Source organism: Stylophora pistillata, chromosome 9 (assembly GCF_964205215.1).
Source record: "Stylophora pistillata chromosome 9, jaStyPist1.2, whole genome shotgun sequence".
In the NCBI taxonomy this organism is placed as follows: Eukaryota; Metazoa; Cnidaria; class Anthozoa; order Scleractinia; family Pocilloporidae; genus Stylophora; species Stylophora pistillata.
This window is the reverse complement of record NC_142527.1, coordinates 31725233-31753132: the sequence shown is the minus strand read 5'-3', so window position 1 is coordinate 31753132 and position 27900 is coordinate 31725233. Positions and strand designations below refer to the sequence as shown.

Here is a 27900-nt window from a genome sequence, read left to right as displayed (position 1 = left end):
TGGAACATCGTCAATAGGCAATAAACCGTGCAGTAACGAACGTGACTTTCTCTGCGTGTTGATTCAAGCCACATGTGAAGAATCGTCAATCCTGGCAGAGCATGCAAGAATCGACATGAAATCAACTCGATCACCTTTTGAATGATTTCATTGTATGTAGTAATATAATTCGGAGCCTCTAGGTGAGAGGCTTTCCAGAAAGTTACCGGAAGTTTAACTGATGCTCAGATCTAAGTATAGCTACGAAAGTTACATCACTATCTGTTCCACTTGGACGGGTCTTTGCGTAAAAAGTAACGATAACAAACCGTTTGACCATCTGATACTCTGCTTCACAACTTAATAATTTTATAACTCCAAGAATCGTCAGACAAAACTGTGTAAAACAGAAACACTTGCTCTGATCCTAAGTTTTGTAGATGTGCAGCGAAGGCCAGTAATACGTTGGTTTCAGAGACAATTAGATGATGCTTAAGTATTTCTTCCGTGAAAAAAATAAATAAACAGAATATTTTGTAAATCGTTTGCTAATCCAGAATGACGTTAATAAATGAATTTTAAATAATAGTTAGAAAAATTTACTGCTGGTTTGGAAGAAGCAGTCGATGAAATGCATCGAAAACGTTTATCATTTAATTTTGATAGTTTGTTTGTAAGCTCTAGAAGTAGAGTAGAGCTAACATTAAGCTAACGCTTAGAAACATTTTATAAGATGGCTCTGTTTCAATTAGCCACAAGAGCATATAAGTCCTAGTCAAATTGTCTATAGTAATAAATATTGGCCTCAAATGATATCTTGTTACTTTGGAAACTTTTATCATAAATAACCACAAATTAAAAATGCAGGCCAAAGGTGTTGGAAATTATCGATATTTAACGGAATCGTAGACTTCCTGCCATTTTTAACGGTTGCGGTGACACCAATTTTTATCCTTTCATTTTTTTTAATGGTCTACACGATAAAAAAAGGAAAACTTATGTTCTGTATGCAAACACTTGAGCAGAATATTGGTCAAGGAAAAGCCCCAAAAGGATTGTCAGATTGGACGGATATTTACAGGAAGAACATTCCATCATTTACCCTGTTATTGTTTAGATGGTTCAGTAACGTAAATCTGCTTGAAACTATGTTATAGGCTTTTTATTAATTGATATCTGCCAACTCATTGTGACCTCAAACTATTGTTATATAACAATGGTTTCGTTCTGCATCAACCGCTGACAAATGAAGTTCACTTTGGTCCCCAAAGTAAATCCTGTTTAAGGAAGATCTTAATACTCTTTGAGGTCAAACACTTACGCTGCGAGCAAAAGAAGAATTAACGATACTAAAAAGAGCAACAGGTGAATCAGTTGAAAAGCGAAAACTGTATATATATATATATAGCTATACTCGACTCGGGCGAGTTCATTTATAGTGGCAGAACCTCCTGATCAAGAGGATTTGGATGCAGCAATTTAGACATCGTCACTGATAAAGTGCTGAGAACTTAGCAGACGAACAGGTTAATCAACCGCAAAACAAATCTCGGGCTGTTGATCGCCAAATTACATCCAAGTTTACAAAGAAAGTCGTATATTCAGCACTTAGCAGCTGGAGTGAAACAGGAAGGTCTGCAACCCAGCTAAAGGACGAGTCGATCATGGCCAAGGAGAGCATGGATGTATAAGTAACACTAAGCCATAAAGATTGCAAGCTACGTCACCGCGGCGAGCAAGGAGACGAAATAAGAAACGCGTACTTGTTGAAAAGCTGCATCAATCCCGGCTGTACCAGGATATCTAGAAAAAAAAAACACAATTGCAAAAGGTAACTACTCAGACTGAACGTTTTATCAAGACAACGAAACTCAGACAAGGCAGCTAGCGTAAGCGATAAGGAAAAGTACAAGTGGCAAGAAGGAACTGACAAGACACAAGCGTAAAAGGACTCAAACAGGGAATCAAGTCAAGGCACAAGCTTCAAGACAAGACCCAAGCTGGAAGACAAGTCAAGGCTCAAGCTTCAAAACAAGACCCAAGCAACCAAGATGAACGGAATGCCCATTTTTAGACCCAGTTCAACCCTCAACGAACCACCAACTACTCCCATAAACGGCTTATCAAACATAGGAACCTACTTTCCAATTTATGGAGAAAATATCGATTATGCTATCAGAATTGTGGAACACTTCATGCATTTGCTTCCTGGAGGTAGGCTTTTTCAATTCCTTTTTGTTTGATGCGTAAGTCAATCATTTTCAAGTGAGTTTCAGTGCTATAGCTAGAACAGTCCTTTGCAACACCATTACTCTGGCCATCACTTGCATTCTGCTCAGTGTTAAATTTTCTAAATCTGAAATTCTGATAATTTTATGAACTGGGCAAATGATAAGCGGCACAAGTGAAGCAGTTAAGCGAGGGAATGTTTCTCTAGTAAAATAGTCTCAAGTGGAAATGGCTAAGCCGGAACTGAAGCATTTTAGTGATCTTTGCTGAGAGAAATCATATCTCTAGATTAGCTTAGAGTTTAAGGACGATGTTGCTCTTGTTTTCAAGGAATGTCATCAGCGGCATTTCTTACTAACACTTGGTATATGAGGGTTATATTTTTAGAACCTTCGGGTCTGAACAAAGCGTTTCACAAGGTCCACCTTGACTTTTTCTGTTATTTGTTCAATTTGTGCCTAAACGCCGAATGTGTTTAAAGATTTATTCTGTCTTTCGTAATGAGCAAATTCCCTTTCATGAGAAACCAAGTTAGCTCGAAAAAAAAAAAAACGCTTCAATCTTGCGTCTGGAGATACTAGAAAGTAGTTTTACTGTAAAGGAAACTTTCCAATACGCCCCAATACACAACACACTTAGAGTGGTAAAATTGGGATCGAATGGACCTCCTGCTACATGAAGCTCGTCCTGACTGTGCATCAAAATAAAACACCGAACAAAGTTCAGGATACATTTGGAAAGTTATCACGACCAATTTTCTGCTATTAATGAAAACAATTCGTACGAAGCTTGAGAAGGTTCTAGGCATGCCTCTCGACAACCGACAAGCACTGAGCGCGCCAACGATCTCTTCAAGCCAATATTCATTTCACGCAAAGACATCTGTTGTTTAAGACTGGGCAACACTGCAATAGCTTTTATAGTTGTGGGACTCCTGCAGGACTTCAACAAGTTACCTGCCAGCACTGCTTCTTCCAAAGGTAATTTCCTCAATATTCAACAGCTCTAATCTCGAAAACCTTTGTATTTTATGACTGGACCCGGTCTCTTTTGAGCACATACAACCTTTGGGAGGAGCAATCAGTAATACTGCTAAAGTCAAAATTGTTCTACCTAGAATTAAGTCGATGATAGACAAGGGTTCCTTTCATTACTAGCAAGGTACCAAATTGAACGAGTGTTGCATTTAGACAGATAAACTTTACTAATGGAGCAACGATTTGCTGATATTTCATGACGTACGGCGCGGACTTATTTAATGATCTCTCATGCAGCTTTGAGAATTTTTTCAGTTGGCTTTTAAAAAATTTTAAGTCAAAGAGCCCATTTGCGTGAAAGTTTGTTTTTTCCCTTATAATGGCAAGTCTATCTTTACGGGAAAATTTGCATTTTGGAAGTAAGAGTGACTAAGATTTGCCTTGACGAAACTGGTTGGTAGAGAAAGATGCCAGACAACAAACATTATGCATTACTTTAAAGCAATTTTAAAAGAATCCTAAGTTTAAATCGGCAAATTACCAAACGCAGCTGACGCGATCAAGTGTGGCCTGCAAATGTTTCTCGAAATACCGAAGACAAATTAAGACAGCATTTGCGTCAATTGAATAAACGTCATATATGCAGAGGATAATTTTTATACCGGTTCTCATATTTGAAAAGCCTTTGTGGAGCAAATAGCCTGAGAATTTTCCTCTACACAACAATTTTTTACTGCGCAATAGGGAAAACACCTAGTTTAAATTACTTTGGTCATGTTTAGCCAATCATACAACAAGACGAAACGGAAATTGAATGAACTTCGACCTTAAAACGAAATCGGGCGCTCTTTCTGTTAGACCTTTAAAACCAGTTTGGAAGAGTTTAAATCAAGTTTTGTATTCTGAAAAAGTTAAGGAAGGGTCCATGATTACAAGATTATACGATTATCTGATCGTGATTTTGTCTTGGGAAATCACGCAAAACTGGAAACTAAATCCATTTTATAATACCAAAGAAAAACACAAATTTGCCTCAATTAAATGAACGCACATATGCTTTGTCACTTTTGTTCCGGCTCACATATTAGAAACGTCTTATCGGGCAAACAAGTTAGGTATTTTATTTCATACGACAATTTTTTGCTACGCAATAGGGGAAATCCCAATGTTAAATTACTGCGGTCATCAGTAGCCAATGAAATGACTAGACGAGACGGAAGGTTATAAAACTTCGACCTCAAACCAAACCGGACAAACCAGTAGCTTGTCTAGACGTTCTCTCTGTTAGACCTTTAAAACCGGTTAGGAAGAATTCAAATCAAGTTTTCTATTCTGTGAAAAGTTACCTGCAAAGAGGAAGGGACCATGATTAGCTCCCACTCGATTTTTCCCCAAGAGGAATGGCAGCCGACAGCAACAGATGCAGATTTATCTGATATAATCAACTTCCTTGACGAAGGTAGGAAATATCTCGCTGAGTTCATGTTTTACTGTGAAATTGGAAAGACTCGAGTAAGTTAATCTTTCGCTTTTTAGTTGCCAAAACAAACTTGCCTGAAGTATATCACAGACTAGTATACCCCGATGAAAATGTTGACGACGCCGTTCAAATTGTGGAGCACTTTTTAAACACCTTCCTTCCTCAAGGTAAGCAGCTTTAGAATATGTCACTGACAAAAAAGTTGGCCTTACTGAACTTCTAACATAGCACCCTAAAATTTCATATCCACAGTTTCAGACTGATTCAAATATTGTTATGTCGTTAAGAAAAGTTTGATAAAAGGGCAGTAACGGAAGTTTTTTCTGTTTTTCTCTGTTTTGGCTGAGTCACGCGCGCTCCCAATGTTTGTTTTTCTTCGTATGCAAAACAGATTTAACCTACGCATTCACACGGTTTGTTGAGTTTGAATGAACCAACTCTCTCTTTGCCAGTTGGCCGCACATATTTTTGAAAATTTTCCAAATGCTCCACTTGGATAGAAACGTCGTTGGTACAAAAATAGGATCTTGTGAGTTCCAGAATTTCATTCTTCTTTTCAATTTTGGTGAGGTGCGATATCAGTGCGGAAACTGAAACCTTTTCCGCGCGCGTTTACTCGCTGTAACTCGCGCGCGCTGTTTGCCTCAACGCTTGAGCGAATTCTGATTAGTCTAATACTCAAGTACTGTTATCTTTTTTTTTTTAAAAAAAGAATACAGTATCACTGCAAATGAGTTTTTTCTGATGACCAAATTCACAGAAAGGATACTTAGGATTCCCCCAACCGATAGATTTACCATCAATCATCGAAATACTATGCGACAACATTCCCGGTTGTTGCTTTATCGGTTTAGAGATAGCAAACGTTTATCTGACCGAAAATTAAAACTCTCAAAGCGATTAAACGAATCAATCATACGCGAATTACGAATTTGCTTGTTCAAGCGCGTTTTCTATATTTACTTTAAATCACATAAAATCTACAGGAAACAACAGAAAACTAGAGGATTAGCACTGGATCAAAACAATAGAAAATGATGTCCCCCTTAATCAAAACAAAAGCAAAATTAATTGGAGTTGAAATGTAATGATCAAAGTTTAGTCGTCTGACGCATTTTTGGACGTCAAAGCATTATTGCGGGGATTTGTTTCATAAGATTTTAATAATTTAGCTACAGTTTTGGCAATATTTTATTTGACAACACTACGTTGAGTTTTGAAATAAAGAATTACCGAGTTATTTACAACCAAAACTGCAGCGTCTGTAATAGTAATTTCGTCGACAGTGAATTGAAAATAAAATCGAAAAATTCTGAAACAGACCTCTCAAACTTTTCTGTTTTGTTAACCTATTTCAAGTCACAACTTGGATTTCCCAGATTTATCGTTGAAAATTTGAAATAACAGTTTTCTTGTGTCTCAGTGCTCCTGACCCGAAATGAGTAAACAAAACGTACAAACCAAATAGTCTTATTGAGACTTGATTAAGAAATTTTGATCTTGGTTAGAAAACATGTTTTTGTGATCACCTTAGAGGCAAAATAGGCAACATTGCAGTTATCAACAACAGATTGACTAAGCTTGACCTGCCAATCACTTTCGTGTCAAAAACCTGTTTTTGTGGTTTGTCTGATGGACGTAAAACGGGTAATAATAGAATAAATTTCCGGTTTCATATCTCAAACGTTAGGTAAGACTAAATTACCGAAAATAGAAACCAAACGCATGCTCAATGTAGTTTACAGCTGCGCAATGTGGCGAAACCTTATTTAGAACGTATCTGTCAATATCAGCCAATCACGAGGCGACAGGCAAGCGAAGTCTATATAAACACCCCCTTAGAGGTGTGGGAAATTGAATTCATAGAAAAAGAAGCAAGGGCTTACACACGGCGCCAAACAGAAACCGGTCAAACTAGTTTATTCCGAAGCAAAATTTTCCTCGCTAGACCTTCCAACCGGTTTTCAAGAACCATAAATCAAGTTTGAAACTTTTTAAAAGAGGTCTGTCCATGGAAACTGACACAATCTGGTCGCAGATGAAACAGACGACGGCCGTCAGCGAGTCGCTGGCCTCAATGAACAACGAAGTCGCCTTCACCGATATAGGTATGGATATTTGTTCCCTTTGGCGCTCACTGACATGTTAAATTAAACTTCTAACCGTGCTGGTGCACTATGTTTGTGCTATTTTTTTCTTTGAATCATAATTTGAGTGAATCCTAGTGAAAATTGACCGAAGCGCATGGCGAAAGTTTCCCGAAGAAGCGAGTAATCCTTTGTGTTATGGCGACGGTTCAGGTTGCTGAACAAGGCGAAAATTTGCATATAGCTGTCAGACACTGCGATCGTTGAATGGTTGAATAAATTATAAGAACAATCAAAACAGCTCTCTTCTGTTGTCAACGTTGTCGACAATATACCGAAATCTACGATAAAACGCGCGCCTCGTCTCAATTAGAACGAACGATAAAGCGGAGAAAAGGTTTGTCCTTTCAGGTTTGAAAGATAATTCCGTAACCTAAGACGATACCTGATCACCAGTGTCTAATGCCATGAATTGTTCTTTATCTAAATTAGTAAGAACCCTGCTGACACGTTTCCTCGCTCTTGCGCTCTCACCGCAGGGCATAACTTCAGACCCATGCTAGACTGGCGAAGAAGTGTTCTACAAGATTTATTCTGGGATACAACCACTGATGCTAACTTTCGATCTTTTTTGATTAAATTCTTGAAACGCGACTATCACTTTTTTTACCCCTCCGGGTTTTATTTGTCTTGATATTATTTTGGCGTCTGCTAGCTGCTTCACCTGGCCTGTTCAATTAATGTTACTTTGCCAAATTTAGGCAAAACTCGTTACTAATAAAGGATTTTTATCGTGGGAATTGGAAAGCCCCGGCGCGACACAGGCTTGCGGACACTCATCCGTAGAACTAATGTATACGTCCAGAAGGTGTGGGCGTTAAATTTTGCGGATGTTGAGAAACTTACCTCAAGTGCCTTTAAAATATTCAATTAATCTGGGTAACTATTATTACATGTTCCAAACCAAGACTAAAATTCTGGAAACTTCTGGAGAATAAGTAGAATATGTGCATTCTTGCGAAATGTAAACTCGTGACTGTCTCAGAAAGCCGCATTACAGAAACTCGAAACCAACATTTACCCCAGGAAGCTACAAAAGGGAATACTTCAAGAATGAAAAAAGCTTCATCACAACATACAGCTGAAGGAAAAAAAAACTCCATTCTAGTTTTTTAATTCCAGGCTCATTTTGTGACCGATTGTAGAATAACTGGGGAGCTCGTCTCAATCATGGAGTTCTAATATTTCAGTTTCGAGGTTTTGTCTATTTCGTCTCCCAGGTGTTGTCTTTCTGCTTGTGTAAGCCAGATTTAGAGCATAAGTCTTATGTTTTATTCAGATTGTGTGGCATGAAACAATTCTTTATCGCTAAAGGTTTTTCATAGACAAAATACAACAGAAAGGATTGGGGTAATAGAAAATTTTTGATTTGCTCTCCAGTTTATTTAGCAGTCTTTTCTAGACTGAGATAAATTTTGAGTCAAAATAAAACTTACACCTAGCATAAACAAAGTAAGAAAAACATGGAAGGGGAAACTGTCATTGGCGGGGAGAAAATTTAGTTAATTTTCAAGAGGCAATTTGTGTTGAGTAAGACGACATGAAATCCGCCAATGTGGCTGAGAGCCATCTGGTCACACTACCAAATTTGGAAAGACGATGATGTCACGGTTTCGAAAACCAATAGGCGGAGCCAAATATGATTGATATCTCCCTGCAGGCCTCGCGAGCCTTATTTCTATGGAAGAAGGCGGGGGAGTAGGTTTGTAGCGGGCCTAGACGACCGATATTCCACGTTGTCTTCTCCTTTCGGCGTTATTTTCGATTTCAGTTGGCTAGAAACAATTTTGGACATTCGTTTATGGTCGGTTTCGCAAAGTGAACGGATAATTTTTTGCTTTACCATGGAGTTCGGAGAGAGAAATCCATTCGAAACAGGTAAGTTGCTGGTATGCCAAATTGTGGTTAGCGCCAATTTAAATTTTACGCTCTGCCAGCGATACATTTTAAGCTTCGTTGCAGTAATATTGAAAGGAATGTAGTATTAGGTGTTTGTACCGAAAGCCATTGTGGTTTGTTTCGATAGCTATGCTAGCTTGCCGGAAAAATGAAGTCGGATATCAAAATCACATGTCTCGGCGACGTTCATGCATATTCAAGTACTTTTCAAGATCGCTTAGAGTGAGTCACCCGTCGGTGGCTTTTAGTTTCCATCAAGAGCTGTCAGTTTGTTTCTGGAATAATCACGGTGAAGGCAGATGATATCTTTGTTTTTCGAGTACAAATTTTTTTTTCCAAAGTTCATCACCTTTCGGGTCATGCACTCAGCCGAATGTTGATTGAATTGTTATTTTCGATTCGTTTGTTGTTTTCATCTGTTTGCTTGCACGGCAACTAAACATGAACCATTAAATCAGTATTCACAAATACTCGATATTATATTCAAGTGTATTCCTGTATCTTTATTCGTTTTTCGTAACTGTCGAAAGACATCTTTATCACAACATTTCTGCAATCCTCTTGTTTACACAAGTTATCTGATTATTTTAACTTGCTTGTCTGCATCAAAGCCGCAGAAATTCATGCAGAACGAGGCCATATGTACTGAATTATCATATGCAAATAGACAAGTCTTGTTTTTACACCTAGTAAGGAATGCACAATTGTGAAATAGAAAGATTGTCGAACTTTGAACCCCTATGGCCTGATTTGTTTCCGGGCGCTTTGTCCTACAGCTTTTATCATTCTTTTCCAGATCAATTTTCATCCGAAACTCGAGATAAAGAGATTGGGATGTTCAATCCTACGCAATCAGGTGGTAAGTCAATATTTGCAGCGGCGAAGGTCATCATGTGATTTTTCTCTGGTGCTTGTTTTGTCTTGACTGACACCTATAAGCTCGTTATCTTCTCTCGCGTGCCTTTTTTTTCTCTCTCCGTTTAGTTTAAGACGTTCAAATTAGTAATGAGCCAACTGTCGATTTATCTTTTTGATGTCTATTGGCATGTCTGCAATGCCTGTCTTGTGTATTTCAATAGGGTCTTGAAAATAGTTCGGATTGCGCAGTAGTTTTGAGAAACTATATCATCATCATGTGAAATTTACCTTTGCCCTCTGCTCTTCAAGCCCTATTTGCATATGAAAGCCGTAAGGCTTTTTTTCCCTCGAGGCTAAAATTAAAATGAACTGCAGGTGATCTTAAGTAACTCCCGGGCATATAAAAGCTGTGTCCAGAGCCTTTTTCACCCCTAGGCTAAAGTGGAAATGAACCCTAAGTGATCTTACGTAACACCAGGGCATACAGAGACAATAATGCTATTTTTCCCCTAGGCTAAAATTTTAAGGAACAGTGGGTGATCCTATGTAACTCCTGGGACCTTGCTTAATTAAATTAAATCTGTAATTAGGGTTATGTAATGCACCAGTGGGGTTTTACATGCAAAGAACATGATATTCATAAATTGTTGAGCATTTTTGACACTTCTTGTAAGCATGGAAATCATCAGCCTGGCAATAAATAGAAACAGTTCTTTGGCCAATTTTTTTTTCATGTGTTAGGTTAAACAGAGGTTTGATAAAGGCAGTCTATAGTTTGTGCCATTGTTTCCTTCATCCAAAAACTGTATTGATGTTGAAGTATTAAGCTGTGTATAAATTGTAACAAATGTTATCAACTGGAGAAATCTTTTTTTGTTTAAGAAAGAAAAGTATAAATAGATTTGCACCTATTGGTTATCTATGAAAGTGTTTGATATATATGGGACGTTAGTGCATGTGTGAAAGAGTAGTATTTGCTTGTGGTCACTTGAGAGAAATGATGAAGGTAGAGCTGTTTTAAGTTTTTTGTCATTAATACCTACTTGTTAATCAGAATCCATATACCAGTTATACAACTCTTTCACTGGTCCAAATAAAACTTTTTTCATTGCATTTTGCTTTTCTCTGTTTGGCAGATTTTGTTCCAATGGATGGAGTTGCAGATTTCCCAGTTGATATTCACAACTTCTTGGCAGCTCCAGGCATCCCAGATTGTCCTCCAATCTATGAGCCTCTGCAGTCACCAATTGATTCTGATTTGTCATGCCCACCTTCCCCTTCACCAGTTTCCTCGCCATCACCAAATTCTTCGTCATCATCTTCTGAGTCGGGTATTGAAGATGTGAGTGACATGGAAGAGTCAACATCTTTCCTTACAGCAAATGGATCGTTGCTTGTCAAGATGGAAAATCCATCCTCTCCTCTGAACGGTGCGAGTCAACCTGTTCTGAAGAGACGTGCTTTAAAAAGGCGATTGAAGAAAGAAAATGATAGCTCTGTCTTGGAAGAGCTCAACAAACTTCTTGTGGAAACCAGTGTTTCTTTGGCATTGACTTCAATGAATCAATCTTCATCTCAGCCATGCCTAACTCAAGCTAAACTTACCAGTGAAGGAAGCATTCAGACTACAGCTTCACCAACCTCTTACAGTTGCCCTCTCATAGTTAAGGCTAACCAAACCTCAGTGGCATCTGGATCTCTTCAACTGCCACTTTCCAATCGGTCCACAAGCACCTCTACTCTGTCTACAATTAGCACCCCACCTGCAGCTGTCTCTCAGTCTAGAATAAGAAACAAGCCAACCCAGAATCAAAAGAACTCTGATGAGCCCAAGATTGTTATTATAGAGGAACCAGAAGAGGTATTTTTCCTTATTAATTAATATTATTAGAATCCAAAAGAAACTTTGTTTTGATTTCTTTTCATTCTGATCAGAATGTTCTGTTTCAAGCAAATGTCTTAGCATTACAAAGTCCTACTTTTCATTGTTTTTCATTTTTTCAAAGTTGGTGTACTAACAATTTTTCTCATCCATTTGTGTAGAATTACAGAGCCAGATATGAAAGTGAAGGATGCAGAGGTCCTATTCATGGCTCCCAGGACAATACTTTCCCTGCTGTAAAGGTAAGTCAGTTGCATATCTACTTAAAGATTGTTTTGTGTTCATAGTTGGGTTAGAAAGGTTGCACAATATTTGAAACTTTGGTTTTCATTTTAGATTACAGGGTATGATCAAGCTGTGTGGATCACAGTACATCTTACCACCAGTAGTGGAATGCCACATTACCATTCCATTCATGGACCAGGCTCTACTAAGGTACCATGTAAAGAGACTACTCTACCTGGTGGAATACCTGCTGTTCAAGTTATGGTTGCTCCAGATACAAACATGACTGCAGTGTAAGTACTTCACTAGTATAGGTTTGTGAATGGTGGAAAGGCTTTTGTCCTGGTTAGCGTTGTTACAGTTTCAAATACCCCTCACTAAATACTTCATGTTTGGTTATGTTTCAGGCTTGATTCATTGAGCATTCGCAGACTGCGAAACTGGGAAGGTGATAGAGAGTTAAGGAAAAGAGGAATTGATCCAAGAACCTGGAAAAAGGAACGCAAGGAAGCACGATTGTTGTTTCAGGCAGAGCTGCCAGAACACAATGGCCGTCCAGCTGTGAAACTGACTTGTAAATCGAAGGTGTTCCAGTGCAGTTCTTGTGAGTAATTTCCTACAATAGTTAAATGTAAATGATTTTGATTTTAGCAAAAGACTTTTAGTTAAGTTCTGAGATTTTGTTGATGACCTCTAACAGTGACAATCAACCTGATGAAGTGTGTTTTTATTTCAGCTGGTCCTCCTGGTAATCCAGAAATTTGGTGGGCCAGTACAAGTGAGGGTTCCGTTGAGGGTGGCGATGAACTGGGTCTGATTGGAAAAAAGTTTCAATCGGGTAAGATGGCCATTCTATAAAAGATGAGTGTAGAATTCTTAAGTAAACATCTACTGGGGTGCTCATAAGGCATAATTGAGAGTGATTTCTCCAGCAATAATTTAGAATTCCCAGGGTAAATTTTGGTTGTCTGCCATGTAATCTGTTGTTTGTTTGCATGATTCACCCACTACAAGATTTCTCAATAAAAACCCCTTGTAATAAAGCTTTCTTTTACTTTCTCCATTTCCAGGTTTCAAAGTGCGATTCTACTCAGTGAATTCCTCTGGTAAGCTAAGTTTCTCTTTTTTGGTCAGAAGTGCAGATGAAAACTTGATCACAAGAATGAAATCAAGGTGTCTAGTTCATGCATTGTTTGCTTGTTGTCAGTGGTACTTCGCCTTGAACATGAGCAATGTACTGACTAACTTGAAGCAAATTCTAAGAATGACAAACTCTTTGCTTTTGTTCTTGTGATTACTGGGCATCAAATTACAATGCAGCACTATGTACATTGAATTGGAAACACTTTAGAGTATTAACTGTCGCTTAGTTCATTAATAGGCTTGTTTCCTCAAAAAGTTTGCTAAACACAGAAATTGGGGTCAATATGAGCAGAAACACCTGGTTATGAGAAAGATCAATTGGCATTGTAGCTTGATGTCCCAGCTTTAAATAGGTGTTTTGTTTTCAACTGACATGCCTCGCTGCCTTAATTTGTGAATTTGAATTTGGAACAGATAATTTTCTTGTTTTTTAGCAATTAAACAACTTCTGTATTTAAGATTTGTCTATAACCCAAGCACTGAATTTCTTTCAGAATGAAAAAAAAAAATAGCAAAATGTCTGAGCAAATTTCTTTACAAGTGGCTGATCTCAGTGAAATTCTTCCTTGGGAGAATTCAATTCACTTGTGATTTGATTTTGGGAGGGGTTCAGGTTGGGGAGGTTTGGTGACTAGAGTATGGGTTGGATATTATAAAATACTATAGAGGTGTGCTCATATTTTGGCCATGAACACAAATGTTTTCAAGTGTCACTTGGTGAACAGGTACCACTTTACATTGCTCTCCCTTTGTAAACAAATTGATGTAATGCCAAGCTCAACTGTAGAGGTGCAGTGCCTTTGGTCAGGAATATAGATGCGAGAGACAAGCTGGAAGAAACCTGATTTTCTTCAGTTGATTGGCTGCTAAAGAAAAGAAATAATAATGAAATGATAGAAATGCTGCAGAGAATAAGTTTGGGAGCTAACTTCAAAGACTGCTGTGTGGATTAGAGCTCTTCATCTGTTGTACTGACAGTAACACTCCACCTCAGAGTGAGCTTGATGCATACCATCAATGTCCAAAAAAAAACACTCCACCTCAGAGTGAGCTTGATGCATACCATCAATGTCAAAAAAAATTGTTGAAAATTGATCATTGGAACATGTAATTCAAAAATCGAATTTGAAAAGAAAAGAAAATTAGTCATTTGACAGAGTTACGTTTTTCTGCTGCCAAAGCATTTCACTTGTGTCACATTTCACAGTTAGATCATGCGCAGTCTCTCTGCTATCATTTCAAATTGCCTTTTCAAGCCCAGCAAATTAAAAGTAAAACAAATTTGATTTTGTGAAGCTCATGACTATGTATATGATGTGAACACCAAATTTCTCCAATGTTGTCATAGAAAAGACAAGTGTGAAAACAAAAAAGGAAAAAGCCACAAAGGAAGTTATTAGTATTAAGTAAACTGTCCTCTTGCCTGATGCTTGAAAGCCAAACAAACTTCACAGAATTTGCACTGAGAAATTCTTTTTAACTTCTTGTGAGTATTGATGTTGTTTAGAGAGTTCAAGTGATGATACACATATATGCTTACGCTATATGCTAATTTATTCCCATTTATCTTTTTCCTTTTTGCTTTTTACTATGACAATGTTGCTTTAATAAGGTGTATCACTTATGGAAAAATGAAAGAACACTTCGGTGGTTCTCCCAGTAACTTTTGAATTCTGGTGTTTGCTTACCCCTGTTTCAAAAGATTCAAAGAAACTATTAAAGAACAACTTTGAAATGGCAAACATTTCAGAGAAATATTACTATCAAATTAACTGAGGTGTTTCTTTTAATTACATTCATGGAGTTTAGTAGAACTTGGTGCCCAGAATTGGTAGGTTGCTATGAGAAATATCACTGTTTCCTTTAAAGTAAAACATTTTTTAAGGCCTACAAATTGTTTTATCATTAGAAACCAACCATTGTTTCTGAATCAAAGTAGTGGTTATCAGGCCATTCAAAATGAACATCACATTTATGGAAAATTGTGGTGAGAAATGATTTGAGCTCTGTGAGTGATAATTATCACTTTGTGACATATTTGAATATGTTTGTGAATTAAAATAACATCAGCTTTTGAAACTAGTTTCAAGATAAGAAATTCCATTTGATCAAAAGGCCAAATTCTTTTTGGCTTGTTCTAGTCTGGATTTTAAGGGAGAAAGCACACCAAGGTAAATGCTGTTCTTGTTTTCATCAGATGCATTCCAAGTATCGCCAACTTAACTGTTCTCAGTGTGGAACATGTTAGCTGTGCTTGAATTTTAAGGGGATTTTCAATTGAGATCAGACACGGAGGCATGTCAGTTACTTTTGGGTGTGATGTCAAGAACTTTGCAAAGCCAATCCTGTAATAAAATGTACCTCAAAGCCTTGCAGAGCAATGCTTGGGTTCCATTTTCTTTGATGCTAGAGAAATGTTATCAAAATGTGTGAATGTTTTGAAATTTAATTGAAGTCATTCTAAAATTTCTGATTTGTCACATGGAAAATTAGCTGGAAGGAGCTAATATCAAGTTGGCTTTGAAAAGTTCTGTCATGGGGTTGTCATAGTGTTGTGGTGGGGAGGGTTGTTAGGTTTTAACGCTGATTGCAGTTATTGCGCTTCCAGAGTTGACACTGTATTGACCGCAATGGACATTGCTCACATAATTGCTTTTTTACCAGTGGAAGCTGTGTTATTCAGGTGCTCGGTGTCATCTATCTCTAAAATCGTTTTGAAGTAAAAGTAGTTTTGATTATTCGGCCTGCATTTCTGTAGACCAGAAACCTTTTCTCCTACTCAAGAACTTCTATTCTCCTCTCGTTTTCTTCTCTATCTTATCTAGAACTGAATTTCAATTTCATGGTGCTTCATATGTGCAGAAAGAGATAAATTTGATGCAAATTGCATTGTTCCATTTTGTGTAGCAAGTTGCATTCTTATGATCCTCATGGCATGCACAAAGTCTAGGTTTTGATCTTTCTAATGTCACTGGTGATAAAATTACTTTTTTTCTCAGTTTCTGTGATCGCATTAGGAACGTGTATTTTTTCCAGGCTCCTTGTGGAGCAAAGGGTGTGAATAAAATCAGGAACAACTTTTCAGTTTTGTCAAACAGTGTTTACCAGGCTTCTCTTCAGTATGACTTTGGTGATTGTTGTTCTTTCATGTCCTCTATTAAAAAAACAAATAATTGGAGAGTATTTTAAATAATGATCTTCCTCAGTTATTGACTTGGGTAATAATCATCATCAGTAGTTTGGATGTTCTACCACTGAACTGCAGAAGGCTCAGTAGCAAAGTTATTGAATTGACAGTATGTTGCCTACCTCCTGCTCATTGCTGAGATTTTTAAAGAGGATACAACACTTTTACAATTATAGGAATTAAGATGGTGCATTTTACACCTGGTTATTAAAATTAAGCATTCTTTTGAAGTAGTTCATGGAAGCTTAGGAAATCAGATGTTCAGTTGAACCAATTTTCTTTCAAAAGCAACGTAGAGTACCTGTTCATCTTTTCAAAGGTTTGCTGGTTAAATTTTCATTTGTAAATAACATCTGTTTATACAGTACAACTGGTTCAAATATATTTATAATTACAATTTGATAAAAAATTTTTGACAACATGGACAAATAACCGGTTATCTTCTGGACGGCACTCAAAGATCAAGAGGATAGTGGAGCTACAACAGTCTCGATTGTTATGCTGCTCTAAAACAAACCATGTTATTTCTTTGGCAAAAGTTATTATTTAAAGTCTAAAACATGTCTTTAAAGAATAATCAAAAGTGTTACTTGTATGAGAAGTCATGGTAAACAGTGTCTGTTTAAAGCAATGTGTGAGCAACTATTGCGGGTCCAGTCGACAACCTAACACTTCATTACAGTGGAAGACATTTGCGCATGAATTTTATCTCCACAGTTGCACAGTGAGACAAGTATTTTGTCTTTTTACTTTGTATTCGGTTTATTTTCTTGTTTGGAAATTGCTCTGTCTTTGTTGAGATGTGTTCCAGTGTTTACAAGGAGGTTTCTTGAAGATAGTGTTTCCATCAATATTGATTTTACAACTTTGAAGCTGTGCTTGGCAGCATCAACACTTTGGCTTCTGCAAATGTAGTTAAAAAATTATTATTTTTACTAAATTTATTCTAAATTGCCCTTGGAGTATTGATTTTATTTGGCAGATTACTCAGCTATAGTTCAGTTTACCCAGTCAAACTATTCCCTCCCTGAAATGTGGTGAATTGGTTCATCTTTGTTGTGCTTTCTTGTAATAAAAGTTTGGAAAAATTAGGTTTGCACTCAACCAAAGACCAGAGCATTTTCCTTGTTTATTTTCATTTTATCAGAAGTTTGAACCAAGTTGTTTGTGATGTAAGACATCAACAGTTTGGCAGTCTCTGTGTACAGACTATACTGGTTCAGACTTCTCAATTGTTTCTCTTCGTGTTTTGACTTGGGACTGGAAATTCTATTTCAGAAATGTACATTTGGTGTCTTAAAATTCAATTGGCAAATATTTCCCAATGCTAAACATGATGAGATTTCTTTCTTGGCACCGGTGTAGAGGATGAATAACCAACATGAAGCCCTTAATATTTGCACTACTTGAATGCACAGTGTTAACCCAGTATAACCTGCAAGCAAGTCTTGCTTAATTTACACTATGGTGTTATTCTAGACATAGTCAGTGATGTTGGTTGTTGATCCTCTGGTGGTTGCTGTTGGTGCACGAAGGGCTTGGGGTGGGGGACCTCATTATTCTGTGTATATTCCCCCATATTTACACCCTATATTCCTGGCCTTGCAAGGAATGGCAGTCTAAAACTCCAAGGCATATATTCCTCAGTAGAAGTGCACCCACTGTTTGGTCACCTTAGAAAAAGACAGAAGATGAACCTGGAAACTTGATAAATCCTTTAAACATATGCCTTGGAGCTTATGAATTATTGTGGTGGTGTGTGTTGTCCTTTTGTGCTGTATGTAAGATTAAAGTTGTCTTATGGAATGAATGTAAGAATCATGATAAAATTGAAACCACGTTCAGGGCCAATGTAGTTTTCCATTTTATTTTTTTTGTGATCATTTTTCATCTCTAATGAAAAGTTTCTATTGTGTTATACAAACAAACAAAACAGGATCCAATTAAAAAATATTGGTCAAAAAATTACTTTTTTATCAATTTATCATTTCAAGTCATGCCTTTATTTATTTTTTTGTCATAAATTGTCTTCATACTTTAAGGCCAAATAGGTGTATGGTACAAGTTATCTGCCATCCTTGTATTGGCTTCTTTGTTAGCGTGTTCATGAAGCAGCCAAGCCTGCAGCACTGAATTTCAGCCCCCATACTTTCACTTGGCTGCTTGATGATGGCTGACACAGTATCCTCTTTGCTTGGGTGGGTGCTGTGGTGGATGTGGTGGGGGGGGGGGGGGGTTCAAGGGAAGAAGGAATTTATCAGCACCATTTCAAGTTTCAGAGAAAATCACATCTTTTGGAGCTCAATTTGAATGTTAAACTATTTTATTGTTTCAGAAAATTGGGAGAGTTTTGCAGAAGTTGACAAGAGTAAGTCACATCAGGTGAGCTTCTTAACAATCTTGAGGCTAGCTAATTGGCAGTACCTGGCTTAATTGAATAAAAAGATCATTCAAGCATGATTCTTGTCTTCAGATAAAAAACCAGGGGTTTAAATTAGTGATGAAAAAGAATTCTTTCCAATTTCAATTATACTTAAATAAGGAATTAAATGAATAAATCTACAAGTAAATGTTTTCATGTTTATTAAAGATTGTGTAAAGATCAGACTAATGACTTGATTGTATTTATAACCTCCATGTCTGCTTTTTATTTTTCAAGGGTGCTGCAGTGGTTCTCACTCCAGCCTATTGTGACACTGAAATAACTTCTCCCGTCACTGTTAATGTGGTGGTAACCTTTGGAAATGGTAGAGATGTAAAATCAAGTGAACCTATTGAGTTCACTTACAAACCCAAACCTAGTGTAAATGTACTAGTTGAGGAAGTAGAAATGCATCCAAGCCTTCCCATTACTGCTACAGAAAACATGATAACAGTGGATCTGTTCAACCCAATGGGTGATCAGGTTGTACTGGACAACTTGCCTCAAGATATCATGGAGCCTGCACCAGTGTTGTTGCCGACAGTTAATGAGGAACAAGGTAAGAGACAGCTTAGTGTGAATTCTACCATATCTTAGGCTTACACATAATGCCTGGGGTGTGTGTTGGTGGTCTTTTTGCTATGTGGTAGGTGAACTATCTATCCTGTGAACCTGGATAGCAATTATTCATTTCACCTATTAAACTATTTCAAGCTCACAAACTATCATGGTTACATTTTGAGTCCAGAATATTTTACTTAGTTTGAAATCTTGTTTTCAGATTGGCAGGCATTGTGTGTTCAAATTGGTGAGTTACATCAAAATGGAGAGCTTTCCACAGAGCACGTCAAGGTACTTGAGCAGTTAATTGTCAGCTTGAGTGGTCAGTGAATAAAGGATTTACTTGGTATTTCTAGTAGGCTAAAAATAAATTTGTTTCCAGGAATTGTGTGAGTACATCAAGAGAAGAGACACTCTACTTCTGCAAGCCTTTCGTTCATCAAGAACTGCTGGCACCAAGGAACAGCTGCAAGTGAACTTCAAACAGTATCTCTCAGGGATGCTTTGTAATTTATAGGTTGCATTTGACCATGTCAATTAAATTATATTAATTATTGTTATAGAATTCGTATAAGTAATTTTATTATAATAAGTTTATTCCTTTCATGGTAATAATAATAAAAAAAAAATAGAGAACCCTGATGGTCTGTATTTTCACTGCACTGCTTGCAATAGGTATAAGCTTAAGTCATATCCTTGTTTGATTGGCTTATATCTATTTTCAACAGTGTTTTGTTAATATGGATTTCACTAGACAACATCCACTGCAAAGGTGTTATATATCTTTTTCAAATTAAGGTAGACTCTTGGAAGACTGTATATTGATTATTTACTACATGTTCCTGCTTGTACAGATGTTGTATAAGTAAACTTCAGTGACTAACTCCAATCCGTCTCACGATTGCAAACAACTCTTTACCCTCTTCAAAATATTTCCCATATGGGAGCTGAATTGAATTTGCCTGATAGTTGGCAATATCATTACAATCTGGTGTTGGCAACATTAAAGTCTGGAATATATTTTGTCATGGGAATTAGTCACTTGTTGTTTTCTTATCAACCTTGTTTCAAATAGTTTTAATTACTGAAACATTTCACCATGTTCAATATATGGATAGCCATTTTAGTTGAATTCACTCGTGTTCAGCAATCACATCTAGTAGGATTTAGTGGACTTGTAGATGTGGAATCCGTTTCCCTGTTGATTGATTTTCAAGTTTCCTAAATTTTAAGTTTTGGGTAGCATTGTAGTGCTGCTGAAGGGTGATCTCTAAACTAGCTTGGCTACTCCTTTGATTTCTTTATAGGGTGTTTATAACACGAAGTTACTGTAGATCTTCATTAATTACTTACTGTCTGTTTGTTAGCCCACAAGTTTTTGTCATACAGGTTATTGCAGTTGGAACAGAAATGTATGTATCTGTGTCAGCAAAAAATTTGCGAGAAAACCAAAACAAGGTGGTCAGTTGGCATTTTGTTTTGCATGCTTTCCTGTTTTTTTGGCAGTTGAAAGCAAGCACTTCAAAATGGCAGTCTTGACTGCTTTAGTATCCATCCAAGTGAGTCTTGACCAGGTTGAAAGCTCTCGGCAGTTGAGATGTGTTTATAGCATCTAGACTCTTGGGGATTTTGTGAATCTGGTTTTTATACAATGAGAGAGAACATTCCGCAAGGTATTGTAAAGGTGCAGTTGACTTTTCTTGGTGGAAAAACTGAAGGCAATTGTTAGGCTTGTCAAGACTATACATCATATGAGGCACTGTGTGATTGTGTATGGCTCTTGAGCAAGTCAGCTGTTCTTTTACATATCTTGAAGCAGGTTAACTTGGAAGTTAACGCTTGCACGGGAATGTCCGAAATTAATGTTAGCACAATTTTGTGTGCGTTTTGTATAAGACGAGTATTGTCATAAGATTTAACTTTAAATATTGTTATAGATTTCTTATGTTAAGTTAACGTCACAAGCCGAAATAAATATGGCGTGATCAGTTGATTGTCACTTGAATTCAAAGGTGAAAGTTTAGTAAAACAGGTTTTTCTCCATCAAAGTTTCATTTTTGTTTTTTACTCGTGTAAATGTCTCTTCAATTCCTGGGAGAACTAATGGACTACTATTTCCTTAAACCTTTAGGCAAATAACATTTGTTTTCTTTAAAGTGGAGTAGTCGACGGGTCGTTTATTTTCCTCAAAACGAATGGACAAGGGATGTTAATTAGAGGCAGTCGTGACTGGGGGGAGGGGGGATGATTAAGCTGACAGGCTCGTTTTCCTCTTTTTCTCGGATCCGGGGCTCGTTTCCTGACAAGCAGATGTTAATCTACCATACCTGACTCGCTTACCTTCTGTTGGAATGGAGTTGTGTTGTTGGGATAAGTTTACTCGAGTAGTGTGAAGTGGTTAATAGAACAATTTCAATCGTTTGTGAAAAATGCAGTATGAGAGGAATTTGCTTCGGTTTTCTTTGCCGGGTCATTTGACTCGCTGTTCCACCTCTTCAACGAAAGTACACTTGGCAGCTTTAACACATGGGTCAGTTTTGTTTTTCCGTCCAGGATAAGGGTTGTCATGAATTAACCACCAATTCATCCATGCTTGCAGGGGTAATCTTTTCGTTAAAAATTGGTTGACTTCGTAGTAATGGTGTCGCGGATCTGGTCGTAAGAAGGAATCTAATAGTCGAGTAAGGTCAATTTAACGCTTTATCTAAACTCTACGACGCCGAGATCCAACGAGCTTTTCCTTTTTTTTTAAATTAGAAATGAGCATATTTGCTTTGGTTCATTCGTCGCCTCAGTAAACATCCATTAGATACTTATAATTACAAAGTCGTCTTAAATATTAGTGGAGTAACTCCGCATCAGGAGTAGTGACTTCCATTATGAACGTCACATACGCAGTATCCTTCAGTGACCCTTCCTTGGAGGTTGCGAACAGCGTTTAATTGCCGCCAGTTTACTAAGATAACAAAAGAATTAGATTGAAAGAACACTCTTTCTTTCCTTCAACCTTCCTCCATTTTCAAAGCCCTCAGTGTGGTACTTTGGCGGGTTCTTGAGTTAAAGTGTTATAGTTAGCCATACGAGAGACTGGAATTTCGATACCTAGAGAGAGCTAAGCCTTCCAGCTTGGTAAACCTTCTCCCAGTCTGTCTAGACACGGAAAATCGAGTAGTGGTCCCGCTTTGGAAGTAGGACAGCCACGCTGTCAGCAACTAGTTACTTCTGGTGCAATGGAAGGTCACTCCGTCACATTTTGATCAGGAAATCTGTTCTTAGCAAAGGATTTATTTATAACAGTATCAATCGCTGATAAAAAACATGCACTGTAGCAAATTCATGTTCGGCCAAATTCGGTATTTTGGTTTTCCAAGCGCTCAGTGCGATCTAATGGAATGCCTATCTTTCTCGGGACGTTGAGGTAGATATCTAAAACACTTGATGGTCCGTCTTCGCGAAGATAGCTCAAGGCTCTGGCTCAGAAATTACTGATTGAATCCTTTTTTATATTACTACTTCCGAAAGAAGAAAAAATTGGATTTGTAGTATGGGGCCTTTTGTCTCTCGGTGGATTTAGAGCCAAAAACTAGGACTTGACCCTGACCTGGTTTTTTGCTCTACCCTAACAAGTTGACAATGCATTGATAACAGAAAAGTCGGAGACATGCTTGGAAGCCAGATAACTTCATCATCATTCTTTACCTGCACTTATGTTCAAACCCAGTAAAAAAAGCACTTTGTTTTGTTTTTACTCAAAGCAAAGGTGCTGCTGTCTCATCTGCAGTCCGATACGGTTTTTGCAAATGGCAGTCATGATCTATACGGAGGAGTCATGGTAACCTACTTAAAACCTACTTAAATGCTGACTCAAACTAAGATGATAAGCAGCGGCCAGAAAATTTAAGACGACAGAAAAACATGAACTGATTAAACTGAATTAAATTACGATTATCGATACCTTGCGGTACAAAATCCTCCTCAGCAAACTCCATCCAGTCTTGCGTCTGTAAGATTAAACATGCTGGCAACGGGAAGGACTACAGATGTGATCGGGTCTTCATCTGGCTCATTTTTCTGGCCACAATTCCCTAATATTAGGCTTTCCTTACGTCTTAAAGGGTTTTATCTGAGAGTCGAATGCCACTAAAGAAAACAAGGATTTATTACATAGTTTCAGAACAAAGAACGCCGAGGGAAGTGATCTATTTAATTAGTACTGAATGAAAGCAATTTATTTTTCTTTAAGAAAAGCCCTTTTATACCACGTTTTTATGACTATATGGTCAGCGGTAAGGTGACGAATGGAATGGAGAGGAATAGAAGGGAATGAAAAAGGGAGGGTGGCTGCTCGGAGAGAGAAAAATGAAAAGTAAAAAGTAAATCGTCATGGTCGAAGATTAACAGTGCTGTCAGTGCTGCGGTCAGTCCAGGCCATCAATGGGAATCCCTGGGTGTGAACCAACACTGTTACTTCTTAGAAATACTACTCTTATGGCTGACTTATCATAACTGAAGTCTGTTGGTGATGGTTAAACCTGGTAGTGGGTACAATGCCGTGATGCAGACAGCAAAAGAAACTTTCTCTAATTTCTCCTTACAATGCATATATATGAATCACACAGTAAGTCACGAGAATAAAGGAAACACTGACTCACTAACTGAACAAGCTCCTGATCGTTCAGCAAATTCTCCTTGTCAGCACCCCAGGAAATCTACGGAGAACAGTTTGAAGAATTTTCATATTGATCAGTTAGGTCACATAAAGGGGTGAAAATCGCTAGGATATCATCATTTTTCCGCTAAGGCCGGTTTTCAGCAAAAGCGGTTTTGAAGGAAAAAAATTCAATTTATCAATTTTTTGGCTTACTCTGACCGAATCACTCCTTGGCACTTGCTACTCAGCTGGACGTAAGAGACTATCGAGAAGACAACAGGAAGTATTCACTGGACCATAAAATTAAGCGTCCACACTTTAACCCTAACCATCTTAACCAAATCAGCCTGACTCCCGAATCCGTTCATTTCCCCAGCTGACTTTCCGACTTCCCTTTGCGGCGCCCCTTCTCTCTTAAGAAGTGGACCATGCTTGTTTAATCGCACAAATGAATGCCTTAGAAAATGATGTTTTTTCCTTGCATGGGTTTATTTTTCACATTGCTCATAATCATGCAGATTTGAACTTTTTAATAGACCAGTATACTGATCGGTTTACAGTTCGTCACAATTTATTCTATGAGTTGTAATATAATGGTGTAAGCTTTTTTATTCGTTACGGTACGTGGCCAATTTACAATTTCAACTTAGTTGATATAACCAAATATAACGGTGTAGTTGTAATCGACTCAGTCTTGAGAGGTGAATCACCTTCATTTGTCAGCCGATCTTGCCGCTAAAAATGAAGGCTGGATTTATCTGGTTTGTCATTTGCAATTTACCATCTTCGTCCTTTTTTGTTTTACTTTTATTGCTTCAGGTTCACTTGCGCTGCACTTTAACAATCCAAATTCATATTTCATTGAAAGGCATTTGTCTTTTTTAATTTGAATGTCTGCACATTCCTGTAGTTTTAATCGCCTTTATTCTCCAACCTTTTGTGAGAAAATCCCAAGGGCAGTGATTTGCCAGTAAACCTATTTTTAATCAAGTAGTCCTTATTTTCTGCTGCGAGATAGTTCTTGCTGAGTTAATAATCATTACTTATGGTTTCATTTCAAGGATTGGCTTTATAGCTTTGAATTTTGTGGCGTCGGTTTTCCTCCAAGGGAAATCTTTCAAGTAGCTCTTTTAGCCTCAGCTTATTCACTTGAAAACTTGCCCGAATCAGTACTTAAATCGATCTGCCTTACAGATTTCATTTTGTAAACATTAAGCTGCTGTAAATATGCCGCGATTTCATTTCATTACCCTGGTCATTAATTTCACACTTCTATTGAGCCAGAAAACTTATTAAGCTGAATCATTCAACTACATGCATGCAGAGAACCTCAGGCTCGAATATGAATGGCATCCCGTTCCCACTCTAATTTGTTTAAAAGTGAAAAATCTCCGGTATTTCTATCTTATTCTTCACTTTGAATTGTCTCCGATATAGTGAATTTTTTATTAGTGAGCGTTTTGCGGAAAGTCAAATTTAGTAAATTATACTGAGACATCCGGCTTTGTTCATGCAGTCTCGCTTTTAGTTTTCTTGGGTTGTGCAAAACCAGCAGGGAGTCCCTTAAGAGTATTACAAGCCATAGAGAAGAAAAAGATTCAATGGAATCTAACGTTAAAGATCTAACGGGAACCTTGTAACCCAAAATTATCAGCAAGAAAACATAAATAGATATTGCTGAATGAGTTTTTCAGCTCGGCCGACCTTCAAGTCTGAACCGAACCAAAACAACTTACACTTCACATTCCTTTGCAGTTTATTTTGTTAAACAGCACTGATCTTTGTAATCACGAAACAACAACTTTTGTTATCTCTTGCTAGGCGAAACAAATCGGTCGCTTTTTTTGCCGCTTCTTGATAATCTTTGTGCGCGAATTCATGTCCAAAATCCACCTGTTATCGAGGAGAGAAGTGATGCAAATTAATAAAAACATAACGTACGCTGTTCTTCAATAAAGGTTGAAATCAAACCATATGATTTTAGTACAAACCGCGTTCTAACTTTTAGCTTTTATAGTGTAAACGAAATAGCCACAATAAAGAAATGATAAATTGTCTTAGCTGCAAGGTTTAAGCAAAGACCACACTTACGTATGAAACGCAAGGAGAGTTCAACTCTGTTCAGTATTTGTGGATCAGGAATGCATTCCAGCGAAGATACGCAAGATTAGCTGGAATAATGGAGGTTTCAGTAAAGAGAAGACCTTGGACTCCCGCAACGGAAACTCGTGTAAATGCATTATGTAAGCGACTGATTTTCTCAAGGGTTCTTGAACGATAAATACGCCACAGAATCTTATTTAATTCAAAGATGTTTAAATAAGCTTTTTATATCTTCACTGGTCGCCGTTAGCGATAACCTTTAGAGTCAAATATGTTTTGATTCTTTTAATTTATCAATTAACCCCCGGGTTTTATTTTTCAACTGGAAATTGACTTTAGTTAATAACACAAAAAGAACATTACCTCTACTGAAAACTTAAGTGGCAATATATCTTCTTACAATTAAATTAATGGCCATGAGAGCACGCAAAGTTTCTATTACAAGCTACACTTGTAGTCCATCATCAAAATAAGTTTCTCAATCGAAGAAACAATCATCCATGGAGGGAATAAGTGCGAAAGGAAACGAAATAGTTTGCGCGTAGTTTCGTGTCTCCTACGTGGATCCACGAGCGGACAAAAAAATGCCCGCGCGCCTCTGTTCACCTTGGACTTAAAATAGAACCACCTTTAATTTACGAAAATCACGACTGGGAAAGCTTTATTTGTGATTATTTTTCTCATTAGGCTCACATTGTTTGAGTGTTATCAAGTGTGCTCATTTGCGGCCATTAATTTAGCAGTGTGGGTGAACGACTGTTAAAATTAATTTCACCGCTTTTCAAATTTAGAAATAGCTGTTTCCGTTACCACCGGCTTTCACGCAGTTAAATTATTGTCTGGGAATATTTCAAGGCTGAGCAGTTTTTAAAGTTGCATACAGATTTATTTTGTTTCAATCCCTTGCACCAATTTTTTCTCTGGTGAAATTAAAATGCCAGAAAGCCCATCTACAATTTTTATTCTCTGGGTCTCTCATCCGTCTGAATGACTTCTTTGTTTTGCGCATTTTCCCTCTGCGTGATATTTTGTCTTCTTCACCACTTGATTTTCTAATGGTCCGTGCCAAAAGGATCTCAAGTACTTGACACAAGTGTTACCGTAAAAGTCTTGGCAGTTGATAGTTAATTGTCATCTCTTTGAGTAGCTTTTGTGTCGCAGTATCGATTTTAAGAGAATACTGCAATGAATTATGCACAAGTTTTATGCTTGTTTTGATAGAATTTTGTGTTATTCCACGAGAGTGTTGCGAAGGAAATAAAGGAAGGTTTTTACTCTGGTAGTTAGGAGGGAAGTGGCAAATCTTGTTGTGGGTCTGGTCTGTACTAAACAAAACTTTCCGTGCCCAGAGGCTTGTGTTGTTTTTCGGTCTTACGAATAACACCCGCTGCAAAACCACGAATTTAGGGCAAGGGACAGTGACAGCCTTGCTTTAACGTGGTGCTTATATTATGTTGGATTTTCGGATGGGTATTTTGGTAACACCGACACTTTACACCTAATTTACGTCTACATGTTATCTCCGATCTGTGAAAATCATTTTATTTCGATTCAGCGAGTACTACAGAGTGAGCATTGAAAAACGTATGGGTTCATTTTAATCTCTGTACGCCGGCCTTTGGTCAATGACGAACGTATGACTTCCCCTTACTGTATTCATTAATTGTTTAGCATAAACTACACGATGAGAGTGGACAAATCTATCACTTAAAGTTTTTTTCTATCCAGAGCAAGTATATTCTGCAAGAGCGGAGAATTACCAGAGTCTTCAGGTTGATAAGGTTGTAAAGAAATCTTTACGCTCAGCTTGAAAATGGGGAGTCCGGAAAAAATAGCTATAAAAAGATGCGGTAGAAACCTCTCGATCACGTCGGAAGTGGCTTCGTTGAGAGACAAACGATATTGCATCGTTGCTTCTCATTACCGAAATAACAGCTCGATCAAATCAGAAGGTGTGGTCACACATGTTGCGTTTGTTGTATTCATATACAGTATTGATAATTATCTAAAGTTTGAATTAGATCTTGCGTCCAGTCACGCAAAGGTCGAATGCTGAAAATGGTTTTTAAATGCAATTAGATAGAGACCATACATGTTTTAGAACAGTGATTAACACAAACAAAACGTAAAGAAGCCGACAAACACACACGAGATCAA

The 27900-nt window shown here is 37.6% G+C and overlaps 1 protein-coding gene and 2 long non-coding RNA genes across 10 annotated transcripts; 1 reads left to right on the top strand and 2 right to left on the bottom strand.

Moving 5' to 3' along the window:
* The first annotated feature begins 1317 nt into the window (after positions 1-1317).
* On the top strand, positions 1318-20977 carry LOC111334425 (uncharacterized). Of its 8 annotated transcripts, XM_088732797.1 has the most exons (13): positions 4444-4644; positions 4722-4832; positions 9508-9570; positions 10706-11430; positions 11613-11693; positions 11788-11969; positions 12084-12280; positions 12413-12514; positions 12747-12782; positions 18342-18388; positions 18666-18987; positions 19210-19280; positions 19372-20977. In XM_088732797.1, exons 1-13 carry the CDS (start codon positions 4551-4553, stop codon positions 19504-19506), a joined length of 2166 nt encoding a protein of 721 aa, XP_088588923.1. In that variant the 5' UTR covers positions 4444-4550; the 3' UTR covers positions 19507-20977. The 8 variants fall into 8 exon arrangements, with proteins under 8 accessions (XP_088588924.1, XP_088588926.1, XP_088588923.1 ...); XM_088732798.1 differs by lacking the exons at positions 4444-4644; positions 4722-4832 and adding an exon at positions 1318-2193; XM_088732799.1 differs by lacking the exon at positions 9508-9570.
* Positions 12793-15235, bottom strand: LOC148724312 (uncharacterized). Its single transcript, XR_015991575.1, has 2 exons — positions 13860-15235; positions 12793-13808 (listed from the first exon to the last, which is right to left on the bottom strand). It is a non-coding gene; the product is annotated as an uncharacterized LOC148724312 (long non-coding RNA).
* On the bottom strand, positions 20017-26177 carry LOC148724311 (uncharacterized). The gene is made up of 5 exons (XR_015991576.1): positions 25732-26177; positions 25377-25533; positions 23642-23698; positions 22945-23129; positions 20017-22260 (listed from the first exon to the last, which is right to left on the bottom strand). It is a non-coding gene; the product is annotated as an uncharacterized LOC148724311 (long non-coding RNA).
* Between the last annotated feature and the right edge of the window lie 1723 nt (positions 26178-27900).

Excerpts from the sequence above, each read along its gene's own strand:
- LOC111334425 (XM_088732797.1), top strand. The coding sequence starts at position 4,551 with ATGATTAGCTCCCACTCGATTTTTCCCCAAGAGGAATGGCAGCCGACA. Across the intron at positions 4,833-9,507 it reads AAACACCTTCCTTCCTCAAG|ATCAATTTTCATCCGAAACT; the intron begins GTAAGCAGCTTT and ends ATTCTTTTCCAG. Across the intron at positions 18,389-18,665 it reads ACAAGAGTAAGTCACATCAG|GGTGCTGCAGTGGTTCTCAC; the intron begins GTGAGCTTCTTA and ends TTATTTTTCAAG.